Consider the following 17,993-nt stretch of genomic DNA (forward strand, 5'->3'; position numbering starts at 1 on the left):
AGTCCTGGCAACCACAGCTGCTGTTTTTTTACCGTAATTTTTTTTTTTTTACAGTGCAGAGCACCCACATCCACCTCCAAAAAAAAAACATTTCAGACTGAATATGGTTGAATATCCTTACTGTTAGGGGTTAAGATATTCATTATTGAGAGGTGAGAGGAAATTTGGGACAGGCACATCCAGATGCTGGGTTCATGCCTTGCTGTACTTCTCCAAACCTCCCCCGCCAGCTCTCTGGAGATTCTCAGGTGATATATTAGCTGACAGTGCAGTTCACAAAAAGTACTCAGAAACTGGGGCTCTAGGCTGCTTTATTTCAATGAAATGACTGGAATAGGACTGTTTAATGGTACCTTTAAATCTCATTAGAATTCATAACCTAATTATTTGCAAGGAAAAGGAATGCCATTTGTCTTTTTGGTTCTATGGCTCTACATTAAAATACTTTATTATACAATAATGTTTTCTTCCAGATTAAGGTGCTAAATTTATTTGTAATACTATGTTTAAATTTAGTAACTGAAATCCAAAGGGCCTGCATTTGCTCATAAGAAAAAAAAGTCACAGCAAATTTTATTCTGTTGGGTTTTAAATCTTTAGAAAAGTTAATTTCTTGAAAACGATATATGCAAGGCAAATTTATATTTCTCTAACAATCATCATATCTGCATTAGATGATCATATTCACTGTTTAAGATTCTATGAGGGCTGTGGGTATTTCCACCTTAGGATAGCTCCATCGGCACTGGTGCTGACAATATATCTGCTGTTGGGACAAATCCTCACATTTGTGATGCTTCCACTGTGCCCAATGCCAACGTGGGTCACTTCTCCATCTGAATAGTGCCAGAGCTTCAGTAGTTTGTCATCTCCACCTGAAAGAGATGTTTGATGTTTAGCATTAAACTGCAGAAAGCGGTATGAATACACACTAAAAACAGGCATGTTAGATTAGCACCTTATCAACTCAAACTGTGAAACTCATTTAAAAATAACTGCTGGGATCATTTTGAATTCTGCAAGTGTTTATTTAGACCTGGTGAGCAGACATTTATCCAACTGTTTTGCGAATGATGCTTTTCTGCACCGTTATAAATACTTCCGTTCATATTGTTTATTGTGCCACCTGTTGTTACTGTTACATCCGCCATATGACAGAAGAATGATTCAGTGAAAATAACTCTGCATGTGAAGGTACCTACCAGTCACAAAATATTTTCCATCCTCGGAAATGTGCATGCCATTTATAGCTCCGGACAAGGAGCCCTCAAGTTCTCTGATTGCTGAACCATCATATACCTCCCAGTAGCCAATCTGTTCAACAGTTAAAGATTGCATGTAAGATGTCTTATCCTGGTCTAAATGTCAGTTTTAATGGTGGTATAACAAACAAACAAATAAATAAGGTTAATGGTTAAAAATGGCTGACAAATCTGATAGTGAAGAGTAAGAGAGCAACAATTAAAAGAATAAAAAATAATAATAATAAAAAAAACAGAAAAACAATGTAATTTCTTCAGATCAAAGGCAAAGAACTATATGCGATGTAATTGCAAGATAAATATCAAGATGTAATTTGTTATAGTGCAACTTAAGAAAAACAAATGGCTCTAAGCCTTCTGTTGTTCTTTGTTTTGGGATGTTGCATCTGAGCCTGTATACAACAGATATTACATAAATCTAATTTCCGTAGACCACTGACTGCATTTCAGCAGTAATGGGGATGTTCACTTTTGTGATATGGCTTTGCTTTTTTTGATAATTAGATTATTCATTAAAAAAAAAAAAAAAAAGAAAGAAATTCTGATTCTGAATGCTTTTAATTTATTAAAATGTCCAGTCAAAATGTACCAAACGTCATACTTATGAGGCTGTTCAAAACAAAACAAAAAAAGAATGATGATTTATGACAGAACAGTTCTATCAAGTTTTAAAAGGCATGAGCACTGCAGACAGAGCAGGTCTGGTACGCCTCATTGAGATGGCTCTGTCCCAGCAAGCTTTGCGCCAGCACTGGGTATCCGGCATGACCCCAGCTTTGTGTCCTTTCAAGTACTGTACCTACTGTGCTGGTTTTGGCTGCTTTTCCTGGACAACAATGGAGACACATTTGTGTTTGTTTGGCTACAGTCTGGATTATTATTAATTACTGCTATTAGATGGTTGAAATTGAACTGAACACGTTTGATTTTTGTCCAAATGCAGCAAATATTTAATCAAAATGTTATACGCTCTCCTTTAGTACCATTGTTGATAAAAAAATTAAGCTACTTGCAAATAATATAAGGTCTTTAAATAAAAAATAACAAATAACTCTTGTTTTTCCACAGATGAAATATGAATGAAAGCACTGAGAATGTCAGTCTTTCCTCTGCTTCTGTGTGATGGACGTATGTACACAGCCGACCATACGTGTTCTAATAAGCTCTTTAAATGAACACTGATGCTGTGCCCTAAGACTAGCAGATGGACTATTTGGCACACTGTAGAATGAGCGGATCATACTACAGTACATCCACAGGAGACTGGGAGAGCTTTCTGTCAGCTTGTTGTTGTGTACACAGTATCCATCTCTGATTTTTTTTTCTACTCTCTCACCTATCCAACTCTCTCTCTCTCTTTCTGGCCACGTTTCTCTCAAACTCATGCCAGTACATCAGTCTAGATCAGCCTAGTCTTGTACCTTTCTGTCAGTGCCACTGGTGATGATCTGGAATTCCTCAGGGTTGTAACATACAACACTGAACAGGGTATTGGCCAAGACCATTTGATTTCTGACAAACCTCCTGAATGGAAAATGAGAAGAACCCAGACAAACATAGTTACATAAAAAATAATGTTTTTTGCACAAAGCAAATCAGTAGCCTGAAAATTTGGTTCATGTGAAGGTGTATGATTTAAAGGGATAGTACACCCAAAAATGGAAATTCTGTCATCAAATACTCACTGTCACATCTATTCACCCAAAACTCAGATGCTTCATTAATCAGTCAAAGAAATCCATATGAAACGAACAATTTAATCCAAGTCTTCTGAAGAGACACAGTCGCTTTATATGATGAACAGGTTTAATTTAGGCTTTTATTGACATATAAACACTGATCAGAGAACATACATAGAGCACTCAAATATGGTAAACGGAAGCTCAACCGCTATGCTTGAGTTTTTGGGTGAATAGAGTAATAGACTTTCGAAAGAGAGACAGACATCTCTCAGATTTCATTAAAAATATCTTCAATAGGCTTTAGTCAGGTTAGATGCCATATTGAATTTAACACAGATGAAAACAAGGCTGTGAGGAATAGATGTACAGTCTTTACAATGGCACACTGTATAAAGGTCCTAGATCATTTTCTCAACTTACAGAATTTTTGTCTACTGAAAGTTTTTTTTTTTCCTGTAAAGACGTTTCGTCAGCTGAACAGTCTCTATGTTGTTAAATAACAGTACGATCCATTGAGCGCACTGTATTTTATCCTTCACAGGCTCCTTTTTTCATTCATGTCAAAAATTAAATATGGCACTACCTTGACTAAAGTCTGTTCTGAAAATGAACCAAATATTTATGGGTTTACAATGACATAATGTTCTTTTCTTGATAGCTTTTCATTTCTTGATTCGTTTCTTGATTCTTCATAACTTGAGGCCAAGACCGTTCACTCATTATGTCTAGATTATATATCTATGATCTGATGCTCTTCAAACTTACACCAGGTCCCAGATGATGCAGGCTCCATCAGAGCTGGCCGTCACACACTCCTTGTCGTTACTCTTGATTTTAATACAGTTAACTGTGGCTTTGTGCTCCTTCATGGTCTCAACGAGTCGATAAGATTTCTGGAATATCTCCCAGACTCTCACCTTCATTACAGAGAGATGTTAAAGTATACATTTATTTTGCAATTATTGTAAGGATGTTTTAGATTAAAATCAACAAAAACATCTCTACTTATTATTACATGGCTCTGTTAAATATATTCTTATTGGCTAAATGTGCCATTATGTGGACAAATATTGTTGTACAATGAAAGCTAAACTGTATTTGATCATTTGATCATATACTACCGTTCAAAACTTTGGAGTCTTAAAGGTTTTTTAATGTTTTTGAAGGAAGTCTACTATGCTCACTATTTTAATATATTTTAAAAATGCTTATTCTTGTGTGGCAAAGCTGTGTGGTAAAGCTGCAGTAGTCTTCAGTGTCACATGATCCTTCAGAAATCATTCTAATAATCTGATTTGTTCAAGAAACATTTATTATTATCAGTGTTAAAAACAGTTGTGCTGCTTTTGCATTTATTTGAACTCTGCAGCCCTTTTTCCCCCTCAAAAAATGAATTAATTTGCAAACCCGATTCCAAAAAAGTTGGGACACTGTACAAATTGTGAATAAAAACAGAATGCAATGATGTGGAAGTTTCAAATTTCAATATTTTATTCAAAATACAACATAGATGTTGTAGACATATCAAATGTTTAAACTGAGAAAATGAGATGATTTTAAATTTCATGGCATCAACACATCTCAAAAAAGTTGGGACAAGGCCATGTTTACCACTGTGTGGCGTCCCCTCTTCTTTTTATAACAGTCTGCAAATGTCTGGGGACTGAGCAGACAAGTTGCTCAAGTTTAGGAATAGGAATGTTGTCCCATTGTTGTCTAATACAGGCTTCTAGTTGCTCAACTGTCTTAGGTCTTCTTTGTCGCATCTCCCTTTTTATGATGCGCCAAATGTTTTCTATGGGTGAAAGATCTGGACTGCAGGCTGGCCATTTCAGTACCTGGATCCTTCTTCTACGCAGCCATGATGTTGTAATTGATGCAGTATGTGGTCTGGCATTGTCATGTTGGAAAATGCAAGGTCTTCCCTGAAAGAGACGACATCTGGATGGGAGCATATGTTGTTCTAGAACTTGAATATACCTTTCAGCATTGATGGTGCCTTTCCAGATGTGTAAGCTGCCCATGCCCCACGCACTCATGCAACCCCATACCATCAGAGATGCAGGCTTCTGAACTGAGCGCTGATAACAACTTGGGTTGTCCTTGTCCTCTTTAGTCCGGATCACATGGCGTCCCAGTTTTCCAAAAAGAACTTCAAATTTTGATTCGTCTGACCACAGAACAGTTTTCCACTTTGCCACAGTCCATTTTAAATGAGCCTTGGCCCAGAGAAAATGCTGCGCTTCTGGATCATGTTTAGATATGGCTTCTTTTTTGACCTATAGAGTTTTAGCCGGCAGCTGCGAATGGCACGGTGGATTGTGTTCACCGACAATGTTTTCTGGAAGTATTCCTGAGCCCATGTTGTGATTTCCATTACAGTAGCCTTCCTGTATATGATGCAGTGCCGTCTAAGGGCCCGAAGATCACGGGCATCCAGTATGGTTTTCCGGCCTTAACCCTTACGCACAGAGATTGTTCCAGATTCTCTGAATCTTTGGATGATATTATGCACTGTAGATGATGATAACTGCAAACTCTTTGCAATTTTTCTCTGAGAAACTCCTTTCTGATATTGCTCCACTATTTTTCGCCGCAGCATTGGGGGAATTGGTGATCCTCTGCCCATCTTGACTTCTGAGAGACACTGCCACTCTGAGAGGCTCTTTTTATACCCAATCATGTTGCCAATTGACCTAATAAGTTGCAAATTGGTCCTCCAGCTGTTCCTTATATGTACATTTAACTTTTCCGGCATCTTATTGCTACCTGTCCCAACTTTTTTGGAATGTGTAGCTCTCATGAAATCCAAAATGAGCCAATATTTGGCATGACATTTCAAAATGTCTCACTTTCAACATCTGATATGTTATCTATATTCTATTGTGAATAAAATATAAGTTTATGAGATTTGTAAATTATTGCATTCCTTTTTTATTCACAATTTGTACAGTGTCCCAACTTTTTTGGAACTTTTCGGGTTTGTAATTTCAAATTAATATTTCATAAACATTTATTTCTTATTATGTATTTGGTAGGTAGTAGGGCTGTAACGATATGCGATATGAAATCGAAATCGCGATACGCAGGTCCACGAACCTGTATCGCGATGTGAGAAGGCAGAATCGCGACACACCCCTTCCAACTCCCAGAGTTATCCTTCCTGTCCAGATCCAATGCTACCACATTTTTAAATTACTATAAGTATTAGGGGTGTAACGATTTATCGTAGATGGTGTGTCTCAATCAGCTCTCTAGTTCAGTAAGTGTTTCGGGCACACATTGAATCTTGCAAGCAGGTTTAAACGTTTCTCATGTCAGTCTCTTGCATGGTCGCGTGAGAAAAGTCGTGGCTTTCTTTCACCGCAGTGCACAGCAACAGCTGTGCTCACAGAAAAGCAAAAGACGCTTGCGATGCTTTGCTTTAAGTTAGGGGCCGTTCACATATTGCGTCTTTTCCGCGTGCAAGTCAGTTATTATTTTCAAATGTAGCCGGGCGGCAGGCGCGCTCATAATGGGATCAACGCGGTCGCGACGCGCATTCAATTCTCAACTTTTCAGAATGCCGCAAGCGCACCGCAGGTCGTGTGACAAGAATCAACCGATCAGCTATGGCCTTTCCGTAACAAAACATCAAAAGCTCAGCCGAACAGCTGATCATAGCTGTTCATGGTGGTTTTTATATCTTATCTCTATCAATATATCTCATAGTAAAACTAATGCAAGGGCTAGAAATCATTTATCCTTTGCAGAAACATCCTGATCCTCTTGGAGAGCTCAGTTCATGGTTGCATAGCAACGACCGACGCCACAGGAGCGCAAGCGCTTTGGAAAGAAGGAGAAGCGGTGCGGCCGCGCCTTCCACGCGTTTTTAGACGCGCTATGTGAACGGCCCCTATTCATTCATCAAAAGTTCATGTTAAATTTAACATTTTTTTCAGTGACAGACAGCCCTATTCAACTGTTAATTTGAATACAGAAGGTTTTTATTAAAATTTTATATTTATTTATTTTATTGAAATGTGATCTTGTATGTACAACAAGGAAAATTATTGAAATTTGTTTGTTTTTTTAATAAATCTTGTTTGAATTTCAGTTTCATTTTGTTCAAAATATCGTGATACGTATCGTATCGTGAACTCTGTATCGAGATACGTACCGTATCGTGACCTGAGCGTATCGTTACACCCCTAGTAGGTAGCCATGAACTAAGTGGGTTAATGTCATGTGTTTAATCTAAAACGTTAACACAGCTCTCAAGAGTGAGTTTATGATGTGTATCTGATGTGCTGTACCTGTCCTTCTCCCCCTCCGCTGACAATCCTCTTGCAGTCATTGGTTGCTGCTATGGCAGTCACTCCCATACTGTGGGCATTATGAATTATCAGCCTCAGCTTCCCACTCTCTGGAGTGAACACACGAATTTTCCCATCGTTCCAAGCTGACAAAAAATTATCAAATAAAGAAAGATGTGACTGAATTGTACTGAACTCCAAACAGGTTAAATAAGTGAATTAATTAACACATTTGTGCATAATTTAAACATGTTTTATTATTAAATACTGATAAAAAAAAGACCCTGTGAAATAAATATTGGAGTTTAATGACTCTCTTAGTCTATTATTTTTAGGTCATCTATATTCTAGTGTACTGCAAAAACTGATTACAAATAAATAATTCAATAAATCATAATAAAATCTTCCAATAAATCACATTTAAATAAAAATAAAACAATAAAACATATATTTACAATATTAATATATTAGAAATCCATTTATTATATATTATTTATAATAAAATTATAAATCTAACCAGCATCAAACTAGCAATACCAAGTAGTATTATGTTTTGTCTGTGTCTTCAGTTAAGATACAGCTTGTACATACTTGATACTAAGCTTTCTAAGCTAGTCTTAACCACAAATTATTGGTCAGGAAATTAGCTCAATTTAAGTAAATGCACAACTTAAAATGCCATTGCTGTCTCTGAAAAACATCAAAGACAGAATGAAGTTTTTGAAGTTTGATGCGTGGTTCAGCAGAGTTGTGTGGAGTGATGAATCACAATGAAACACGAGTGCATGGTGATGCTCCAGAGGGGTGTCTTTGTTGTTTTTCAACTAGACAATGCTCTTGCAAAGACACCCAGAAAGTAGCTTGAGAACAAGTCCATCAGGATCAACTTTTGGTCTGGTCAGAATCCAAATTTGAACCCTATAGTGAATATTTGGTCTCACAATAAACTCAAACAAACTGGGAGACATTTTCCAACTACTCATGAACTGTTTGAAGCCATTAACATTGAGTGGAACAACACTTCAGATGTAAAAATCTGTCTGCAAGTTGGGGAAGGATATTCCGTGACTTTATCTACAGTATCTGTGCAATTCTTGCTAATTTCTTGACCAGTGATTTGTGGTAAAAAATGGTTAAGACCATTAAAAGACCACTAAATATTTTGGTTTCAAATGGAAAATACATCAACACAGAAAAGCTATGCTCCTAAAACCATTTAAACAGGTCATCCTATATGAGACTGACCACTGAAGATGCTCCTGCCATCTTGCATAAAGCCCAGAGCGTTGCATGTTATGTTGGGCACTATGATACGCAGAAGTTCCTTGGAGGACTCAGAATGCCACACTCGTATATCGTTCTGTGAACAGGTGGCAAAGAGCTCTGACGTCCCACTGTTGAGAGTGATAGAGAGGATTTGCACAAATAGATGGACGGTCAATGTATTTTACACAGGCCTCTGATACAAAGCTTACGTCTCCCTCTGGTGGTAGAAGGGAGGTTCTCACAAAGCATTGCAGTTGTATCACTCACAAAGGAAAGGCCACATCCTTTACAGCACTGTTGTGATTTGTAGCAATGAGCTCTGGTTTGAAGTCGGCATAGCCTAAACTATAGATCTGTGCTGCCTCTGTCCCGACGTAGAACTGGTGTCCATCTCCACGCAAGGCTACTGAAGTCACCCCTCCCTCCAATTGAACACTCCTGTCACAAATAATATAGTTAACCATAATTAGTGGTTGAATGAGAGGAAGGCAGATAAAAAGAATAAATAATAACAAAGGAGGAAAAAAGAGCATATAAAAGACAAGGAACAAATCTGAGAAGAACAAAGAAGAGGAAACAAAGATTGTTACACACTTAATGGTTTTGAAATTCCCTCCTGAGCACAAAGTCAACATCCCATCTCCTGATCCCACTAAAATATCACCGGTTTTTAAGACTTTAAGAGTGTTCACTCCCTGCAAAAACAAGACAAAGCGCTTTAAAATATAATTTTACCCAAGAGGTCTGTTAAAAGATTTTTGTTCAAACTTGATGTTTTATTTGTTGTGTCTCTGTTTACTTGTGTTTCCTGGACTGTGAGGTGTAATAAATAATAGCAGTAGTCAAAGAGATAATAAAACAGTCAAAGAAAAATAACATATTTTCAGTGCATTATTTTGAAAACAATTCACATAAAATGTACCAGTGCGTTTTTCTCAGAAGTCATGCATATTATGTATATAAAAGCAACTTCAAAAAAAGAAATTCTTAGTTGCTCGCTGTGTTAAATCAAAATGAGAAGATTCACCTTGCTGAATTTTTGTTTAACAGGTCCACAGCTGTTGAGCAACCTAGTCTTCAGGTTCACTTTCAGAATATCCCCACTTGTAGTTCCACAGTAGAAATAACTATCATCATTTGGGATCTGTGAGGCAGAAAGACACTTACATTTAGTGATGTTTTATACATACCAGTTTTAGCCATACAAAACACTTTGAAAACCACATGAAATGAGCAGGTAAAAAGTGAGAGAACCAGAACCGGCAGTAGCAATGATTCTCACTCACCTCAAGGCATTTGACAATTCTCTTGAGCTGTCCAGTCTGACATTCTGTGGGCCGAATCTTTCTGTTGGGTAAATCGAGCTCCCAGACACGTAGAGTTCCACTTAAGAAAAACAACAACAACAACAACAAACAAACAAACATGAAAACACACTAAATTAACGTTTGCAGAAAGCGATAAGCACATAATTTCACGCGCACACATCTATTTTTAGTATATATATTGCCTGACTTGACATCAGAATATGTACAGTGCGTGCATAATTATTATGCACGTTGATATTCTGATCATGTTTTTTTTCCAAGCAGATTTTACCAATTCCAAACCACATCCATCTTAATAACTACTATTAATTTTGTATTTAGTCATTTATAAGTGATATATAATTGTTCATGAAGGCTGGAAGTGAAAAACGCCTTATATTCATATGTACATAATTATTAGGCAAGTTTTATTTATAGATAAAATGAGCCAAAAAAAAAGAGATTTAACTCAGACTGAAAAGTCAAAAATTATTAAATGTCCATGAGAGGGATGCAATACTAATGCAATACTAGAAATTGCAGTAATGGCATAACCGTTGGACAGTGAAATGCTCATTGGCTCAGCAGAATCAGACAAAAACAGGTGGAGAAGAAAAGACACATATTAACTGCAAAATAATTAAGAATTAATGTGAAGAATTAAGTGTGAAACCATCAGGAACCCTTTAGTCTCCAGCGCCACCATTTTCCAGAACTGAAACCTACCTGGTGTCTCCAGAAGTGCAAGGTGTCAGGATCTCAGAGACTTAGGTTAGGTAAAGAATCCTAAAAAATGACCCGCTCTTAATAAGAATCACATACTGAAGTGTTGTAAAATACATGGACTAAAATTGAACTCCCAAAGCGTACTGCCAGATTCCAGGTAGGTTGCAGTTCTGGAAAATGGTGGCACTGGAGACTAAAGGGTTCCTGATGGTTTCACACTTAATTCTTCACCTTAATTCTTAATTCTTTTGTAGTTAACATGTGTCTTTTCTTCTCCACCTGTTTTTGTCTGATCCTGCTGACCCAATGACCATTTTGCTATCTATTGGTCATGCCTTAACTTTGCAATTTCTTATGCAGTTTTGCATTAGTATTGCATCCTTCTCATGGGCATTACTAGTCTGGCTATCAACAGACCAAGCTCAATTTAAAATTGAACATTGGTCTGGGGAGATTGCTATGTATTTCCTACTGCACAAGAGGCGTGATCAAAGAGCATTAGTCACGCAATTGGATAGTCCTTCAACCAATCAGATCAACGATCCGGATGACGTACTTTACAGAGCGATGCGAAAACTCCAGACAGGTTTACCGTGTCTCAATCAGCTCCCTAGTTCAGTAGTCAGGGCACTGATCAGGGAATCAGCCACATTCACTTTCATGATATACTGATTCACAACCTAGGGAACTAGGGAGCTGATTGAGACGCAGGGTTAGTTTGTATTGGTTTGTAGCATTGATCCGCGGTTTGCAGAAGCAGCAATGGCATCGAGCGATTTTTGCAGGTTGCGCAAAAAAACATGAAAGTGATCGGTATTTACACCCACTCAAGCAATTTGTTTGCTAACTAAAGAAGTCATTCAGCATCTTCGAGAGTTTAAAAGGCGACTCTGATACTGTTCTGGTTCAGTGTAAATGAACGCTGAATATAGCCGCCCTAAACTACGTCATTGTCATGACAACCAAAAAGTATTCCAGTCAGCTCAGGTGGCGCGAGATTCAAGAAGCAGGGAGATGAAACATATAGAGCAAATAATAAAAATATTGTCTACCATCAAGGGGCATTGAAGTAAAAGAGTCCTGTACTCACATCGTGAAGCAAACCACCAAAATAACAGCAGAGAATCATTGTGTGTCATTAATCGCTGTTTGTAATCTTCCTATGAAGAGACTGTCGGATCAACGCTCTGCTACATTTCTCTCAGATAAGGTAAATGCTTAACACAATCGGCGTCACTGTGATTGTGCATTGTTATTTTGGAGTGACGGTCGTGCGAGAGACAGGTAGATCAGATAGAGTTTGAAAGCTGCTTGCCGTCGCTTCTCTATCGCCATCGTGTTATACCCACCAATAGCGAGCAAGGTGGATAAGCCAGTCTGTGATTGGTTCCCGCAAAAGTGTAACAGCGCAGCAGAAATGAATACACGGGTTTCCAGACTGAGTTGCCGAGCGAAATCAAATCGCTGGCAGATCAGACTGGGTTTACCCAGACTAGGGCATTACATAATTTTTAAATCTCTTTTTTTAGCTTATTTTATCTGTAAAAGAAAAGCTGCCTAATAATTATACACATATGAATATAAGGCGTTTTTCATTTCCAGCCTTCATGAACAATTATATATCACTTATAAATTATTAAACACAAAATGAATAGTAGTTTGATGTGGTTTGGAATTGGTAAAATGCGCTTGGAAAATAAATATGATTAGAATATTAACGTACATTATAATAATTAAGCATGCTCTGTATTATATTATATAAATGTATTTTTAAAAAATTATTACATAATTGTGCAAAAGACATGTTTGAATCTTCACCAAATAAGGCATATATTTTACTTTGGTGTGCCAGTATAGGAAATATCAGTTTACATTTTCAAATGTTCATTTTGGCTTTAATTTTAATAATCAAATGAGATTTTTTTGTATGCACAACAATCTCATGATTTAATGTGACATTAAATGTGTGTGTATATACCTACTGGTCAAAAGTTTGGAATAATAATAAAGATTTTTTGTTTGTTTGTTTTTTATTACCAATAACTCCAATCTTCAGTGTCACATGATTGTTCAGAAATCATTTAATGATATAAAATAAGGTGAGATTACGTGTGCATCATTTGCTATAAAAGTTTTGTTTTAGATTAAAATGGATTCTTTCACAAAGGAGTATCAAAAAATTGGACTTACTTTCCAGCAGAAACAAAGATTTCATCATTCAGGTTGGTGTACTCTATGGTGAGGCAGTGACCAGCACTCTGTGCTGAAGCAGGACTGCCACATATAGCCTCCTTACTCTCGATGTTCCACACAACGATACTAAAACCACAAAGTAAACATTCTAAGAAAGGACTTTCTAATGTACATCTAGACTCTAGATTAATATAGAGGAAATGTAGATATTGCTTAACCACACAAAGAGACAACTGAAATATGCAATTGGAAATCAATTTAAGATCACTGCAATAAGAAGTATTTTACCTGGCATCATCTTGTCCACCCAGAGACACTAGATACTTATCATTTGGGGAGAAGCTAAGATCTTCAACTTTAGCTTTATGGAGCACAAGACGAGCATAAATCTCCTTCTTCTCATAGTCCCATATAATAACATCAGCCTGTAATGAGAAATTGTCATCTCATTCTAGGGTTATAAGAATGGACTGTTAAGGGAGCACTGTCTTCCAGTAAAACAAAGCATCTGATGTTATTAAGCCTAAGCCTAAGCCATGTGTAAATTGTGTTTTCCCACTTTTATTGCACTAGCTCACCTTAAAGCCCATGAAAGTGACCTGTCCAGATGCAATATAGCGTCCACTTTTAGACACAGAAATGCAAGAGACGTTGTTCGTGTGGCCATGAAGGAAATCTTGTTTTCCACTTCTCAGACTCTTAATAATAACAGTGCAGCCAAGAGGATAAATAATATGTTCTCTGTCTGGATGCACTTTGAGTCCAGAAAACACATGCCCTGTATAAACAATGTAGATGCTGCTTTGATACCGTTGAATTACTTTCATCTTAGCAAATACCGAGAGTATTGTTTAAATTTTAAAGACCAAACAATCAAATGCGAGAGGGTTCACAGTTCACCTTACCATTAAACCCAATAACAGCCTCTAATGCGAGTTGAGGGACTTCTTGTGTGTCTTCTGCCATCGTGATATAACTTTCAGCTTCGGATAAGTGTTGAAAAGGCTGCTGGCTTCGGGAGCCAAACACACGTATCTAGGCAACAGTGGCACTCTGTGTTTGGACTCGTTGCTTAGTAGCGTAAAGAGAGTTCATTTCACTGAATCGATTCATTTGACCTTTTTTTTTTTTTTTTTTTAGAGGACACAAAAAATCACTCAGAATTTGTAACGTAAAATGTTGCAGTTTTTTTAAGTTATTATTGGGATGTCTAAATAATTTAAGCGATTTGGTTTTGTCTGATGAGTTATTTAAAATGTAATTAAAAGTCTTTCCGGGAGCCATTGCACAACTTTTAGGTGTACGAGTACGATGATCGGCGTATGAATGACATCAAAGTACCGCGAGAGCGATTCGACTTGAAAATCTGAGCAGAACCGATTCCTATATCCGAAATGACTCGAATGAATTCCCACGTCTCGACACAAGATGGCGTCCACGGCAGAACAATACAGGTGTAAGTTCCTTTTTAATTGATTGATAAATTGTTTAATTCCAGTTTATTTGACAGATTTCAACATACACTTGAACACTCAATTAGCTAAGTGTCAAATGATTACCTCAGGGACAGACGAAGATGTGGAAAAGCTTGTGTGGATAAGGATTATATATTTATTACAGCTAGTTTAAGCACTGAAATAAATTTATTGCAACAATAACAGTAGGTGAGGTGATATTATTATGTAATTATTTGTTTTATTTCGCCTCTCCACCAGTCATCAGTCAGTAAGATAGCCACCAGTGCCATTCAGCTGCAGCTTCCATTTTAAATTTCCATTTTTCAACAAATTAGTAAAAAATGTTATCTTTATTAATATTAATGTTGTTGTAGTTTTATTTTTATCATTCTTTGAGGTGTGAATTTTTGAATGGTGTAGCCTAATGTTTGTTTTTCAGAACTGTTCTTCAGATTTCAGATTGGTCTTGCTGATAAAGTCAGCACAGCAAGGGCTGGGAAGAAGTGGGAAAACCTGAAAATAAAATGTAAGGTTTGTTTTTTGCATTATTGTCAAACATAAAATTTCAAATCATGTTTTATTTTAATATTTTTTTATTACTTACTGGGGCTCTCAAAAGTATTATAAAATCAGTATTACTCTATCTGTTTAACAACTATTAAACTGATAGACTCTATCAGTTTAATAGTTGTTAAACAGATTTTGTACATGTAAATTTGTGTCGTATCAGGTTTAATTCCAACAGTATAGGCTATAGTTATGAAATATCCACACAATTCTTATGGATTACTTTTTTATGGTATTTTTCCATTTTGAAACAAACACTAGTCACTGTATTATTTTGTTTCATGAGGTCTGAGGTAATGAGGTTTCACTCTTGTCATTGCCCATATTATTTGTAGGAACTGAAGCAGCTACCATCAGGTGTGGAGACCGAGTCAGGGGACACAACTTCAAGGAGCTGGAAGTGGTCTGAGCTGATGGATGAAGCAATTGGATGGAGGCCATCTATGCAGCCTCCCTTTCTGATTTATTCAGCATCCCCTGCTTATAGTTCCTCAGAGCTGCTTTAAACAGATGACAGCAACCCAGGGCTTAGCCCCTTGCCACCAAAAAGGCAATGTAAGGATCCAGTTTTGGAGTTCCTGGAGAGAGAGGCAGAGAGGTCTGAGGCCAGGGAGAGGAGAGCAGAGGAACAACCAATTAGAAAGGTTGAGAAAGTACCAAAGAACAGTTCAGTAAGGTGTTGGAGTCAATATCAAGCACCATTTAAAGGTGGGGACGTCCTGTTCTGACACATGGTCACAGGAGCACATGGTGTGAGAAGAAGGCAATATTATTTGCTTTAGTAATCTTATTTAAAACGACATGAACTTTGCATAAAAGTATGTGTGTGTGTGTATTAAGGTGTAGAGAAGCCTTTTGTCAGGTTTTATGAATTTTTTTTTATTTTGCATGTTCAGAAATTCAGTTTTTCTTTTCGTTGCCTCAGGGCAACGTTGTGCAATAAGGGGTACTTTTCGAGGATGTTTTGGACAATATCTCATTATGTATTGGACAATATCTCAATGTATTATAAGAAGGGAAGATGCAGGGTTCCTGGGTGTGCAGGAACACCCAAAGTGATGTGCAAAAATTGTAACATACACCACTATGTCACAGCAGAGAAGAAGTGCTTTTTGAAGTTTCGTACGGAAATCTTATTACATGAAGTACATTATATGGCATAGCACACTACATGATACAGACATATGCATGTATCAAATTCAATATATCAATGTCTTCCAAGTGTTTTTCCCTTTTTACTTAATGATTTCTTGAATTTTTTATTTATTTATTTATTTATTTTAAATTGATTTTGATGATCAATTTTTTTATTTTCTCGATGACTCTGTTCCATTGTCGCAGGTGGGGGGCTTTTTTTTTTTTTTTTTCTTCTTTTTTTTTTTTTATCAGTAAAATTGTGGCGACCAGGGCGGGCGAGAGCCGTGAGGAAACGGCGCGAGGCCGGTGGCGCGAGAGTTAATGAGCCCCACCTGGGAGGCGCACCGGCCTTGAGTCTCTCACGGAGGAGCTCCGGGAGCATAAAAGGAGGAGCGACGACAGTGAAGGACGAGAGAGGACCAGGCCTGGATATTATTTTATGTTTTATTATGTTTGTGTGGCCGGCAGACGTCCGCGAGGGTCTGCCGGCATTACTTTCGTTTTGTTCTTTGTTTATTTGGTATTAAAGTTTGTTGAATGTTCGCCGGTTCCCGCCTCCTTCTTCCCGTACATACGAACTGTTACAAAAATGTTCCCAAATGAACCAAAAAATGATGTGGAATATTTTTTTTTCATGTGCCATCAACATGTGTGCAGTAGAGGGATAAGATGTAAATATGTAGGTTTAAAAAAAACAAAAAAACAAAACAAAAACTTGGGCAGGTTGTTTTCATATTCTTATAAATGGCAATTATAAGAATGAGTTGAGTATAACTAGTTCATAAGTTATATAATACATTACATAATACAATAATTTGGGATTTTGTCATTGCATATGTGAAATATACAGTAGATGCATTTTACTTTGACAAACATATTACAACATGTCAGGTTGTGTTTTTTTTTTTGTTTTTTTTTGCAAATGAAAATAGTTTCTTTAATAAATTGTTATAGAGGACTGGTTGATTAAAGTGTTAGTTCTCTTGAAACTGGATTCTGTCATCATTTACCCACCTTCAAGTCATTCCAAAACGGTTGACTTTTGTTCTTCTTTGGAACCAAAATGAAGATATTTTTAACATTCTTTTCATCTTTTTTTCCCCTTGTCTATCCAATGAAAGTCTAGGTAATCAACATTTTTAAGCTTCAAAATGTACAAAGTAAACATCAAACATGGTAATCGGAACCTCAATGGTGTGCACGTTTGAGCTTTATTTTCATGTGTTAAGTGCATACATTTGAGTTTCCATTTAACCTGTTTGATGTGTTCTGTGTATGTGCAGTAATCCATGTTAATGACAGAAGCCTAAATTAAATCTGTTCATCATATAAAGCAATCATATCACTTTAGAAGATTAAACCGCTTGATTTATATGGGTTTCTTTAACAATGTCTATATATTCTTTTTAATTAATACTACTTTATTTATATAGGTTTACAAAAAAAAAAAAAAATATATATATATATATATATATATATATATATATATATAAATCCAGCCGCACATTTTGATTAGATTTTTCAGGTACAGTGCTCAGCGTAAATGAGTACACACCCTTTGAAAAAAAAAATAAAAAATTTAAACAATATCTCAATGAACACAATGAACTGTATGGCGTCGCAAATGTGAGGAAAACAAAGAAACATGCATGGTGCCTACAGTGAAAAGTGGTGGCAGTGTCCTTATGTGGGGCTGCATGAGTGCTGCTGGTGTCGGGGAGCTGCATTTCATTGATGCCATCATGAATTCACAGATGTACTGCTCTATACTGAAAGAGAAGATGCTATCATCACTCCGTGCCCTTGGTCGTCGTGCACTTTTCCAACATGACAATGATCCTAAACACACATCTAAGGCCACTGTTGGATTTCTGAAGAAGAACAGGGTGAAAGTGATTCAGTGGCTCCTGATCTGAACCCAGTCGAACACCTATGGGGAATTCTGGAGAGACAAGTTGAGCATCACTCTCCATCCAGCATTCAGTCTCTAAAAGAGGTCATTCTTGAAGAATGGAAAAAGATACATGTTGCAAAATGTCGCCAACTTGTTCATTCCATGCCTAGAAGACTTGGTGCTGTCATTAAAAATCATGGAGGCCAT

At 37.0% G+C, this 17,993-nt stretch overlaps 1 protein-coding gene across 1 annotated transcript; it reads right to left on the reverse strand.

The window, feature by feature from the left end:
* Positions 1 to 294: 294 nt before the first annotated feature.
* cfap52 (cilia and flagella associated protein 52) lies at positions 295 to 13,797 on the reverse strand. The gene is made up of 14 exons (XM_048199556.1): positions 13,637 to 13,797; positions 13,310 to 13,509; positions 13,020 to 13,156; positions 12,729 to 12,857; positions 9,792 to 9,891; positions 9,533 to 9,649; positions 9,100 to 9,200; positions 8,773 to 8,943; positions 8,485 to 8,633; positions 7,240 to 7,385; positions 3,710 to 3,861; positions 2,684 to 2,786; positions 1,203 to 1,314; positions 295 to 875 (listed from the first exon to the last, which is right to left on the reverse strand). Exons 1-14 carry the CDS (start codon positions 13,695 to 13,697, stop codon positions 700 to 702), a joined length of 1,854 nt encoding a protein of 617 aa, XP_048055513.1. The 5' UTR covers positions 13,698 to 13,797; the 3' UTR covers positions 295 to 699.
* Between the last annotated feature and the right edge of the window lie 4,196 nt (positions 13,798 to 17,993).

Source organism: Megalobrama amblycephala, linkage group LG8 (assembly GCF_018812025.1).
Source record: "Megalobrama amblycephala isolate DHTTF-2021 linkage group LG8, ASM1881202v1, whole genome shotgun sequence".
In the NCBI taxonomy this organism is placed as follows: domain Eukaryota; kingdom Metazoa; phylum Chordata; class Actinopteri; order Cypriniformes; family Xenocyprididae; genus Megalobrama; species Megalobrama amblycephala.

Coding starts and splice junctions, on each gene's coding strand:
- cfap52 (XM_048199556.1), bottom strand. CDS start 13,697: ATGGCAGAAGACACACAAGAAGTCCCTCAACTCGCATTAGAGGCTGTT. Junction 13,157..13,309: donor TCACTTTCATGGGCTTTAAG/GTGAGCTAGTGC, acceptor TTCTCATTACAG/GCTGATGTTATTATATGGGA. Junction 12,858..13,019: donor GGTGGACAAGATGATGCCAG/GTAAAATACTTC, acceptor TTGTGGTTTTAG/TATCGTTGTGTGGAACATCG.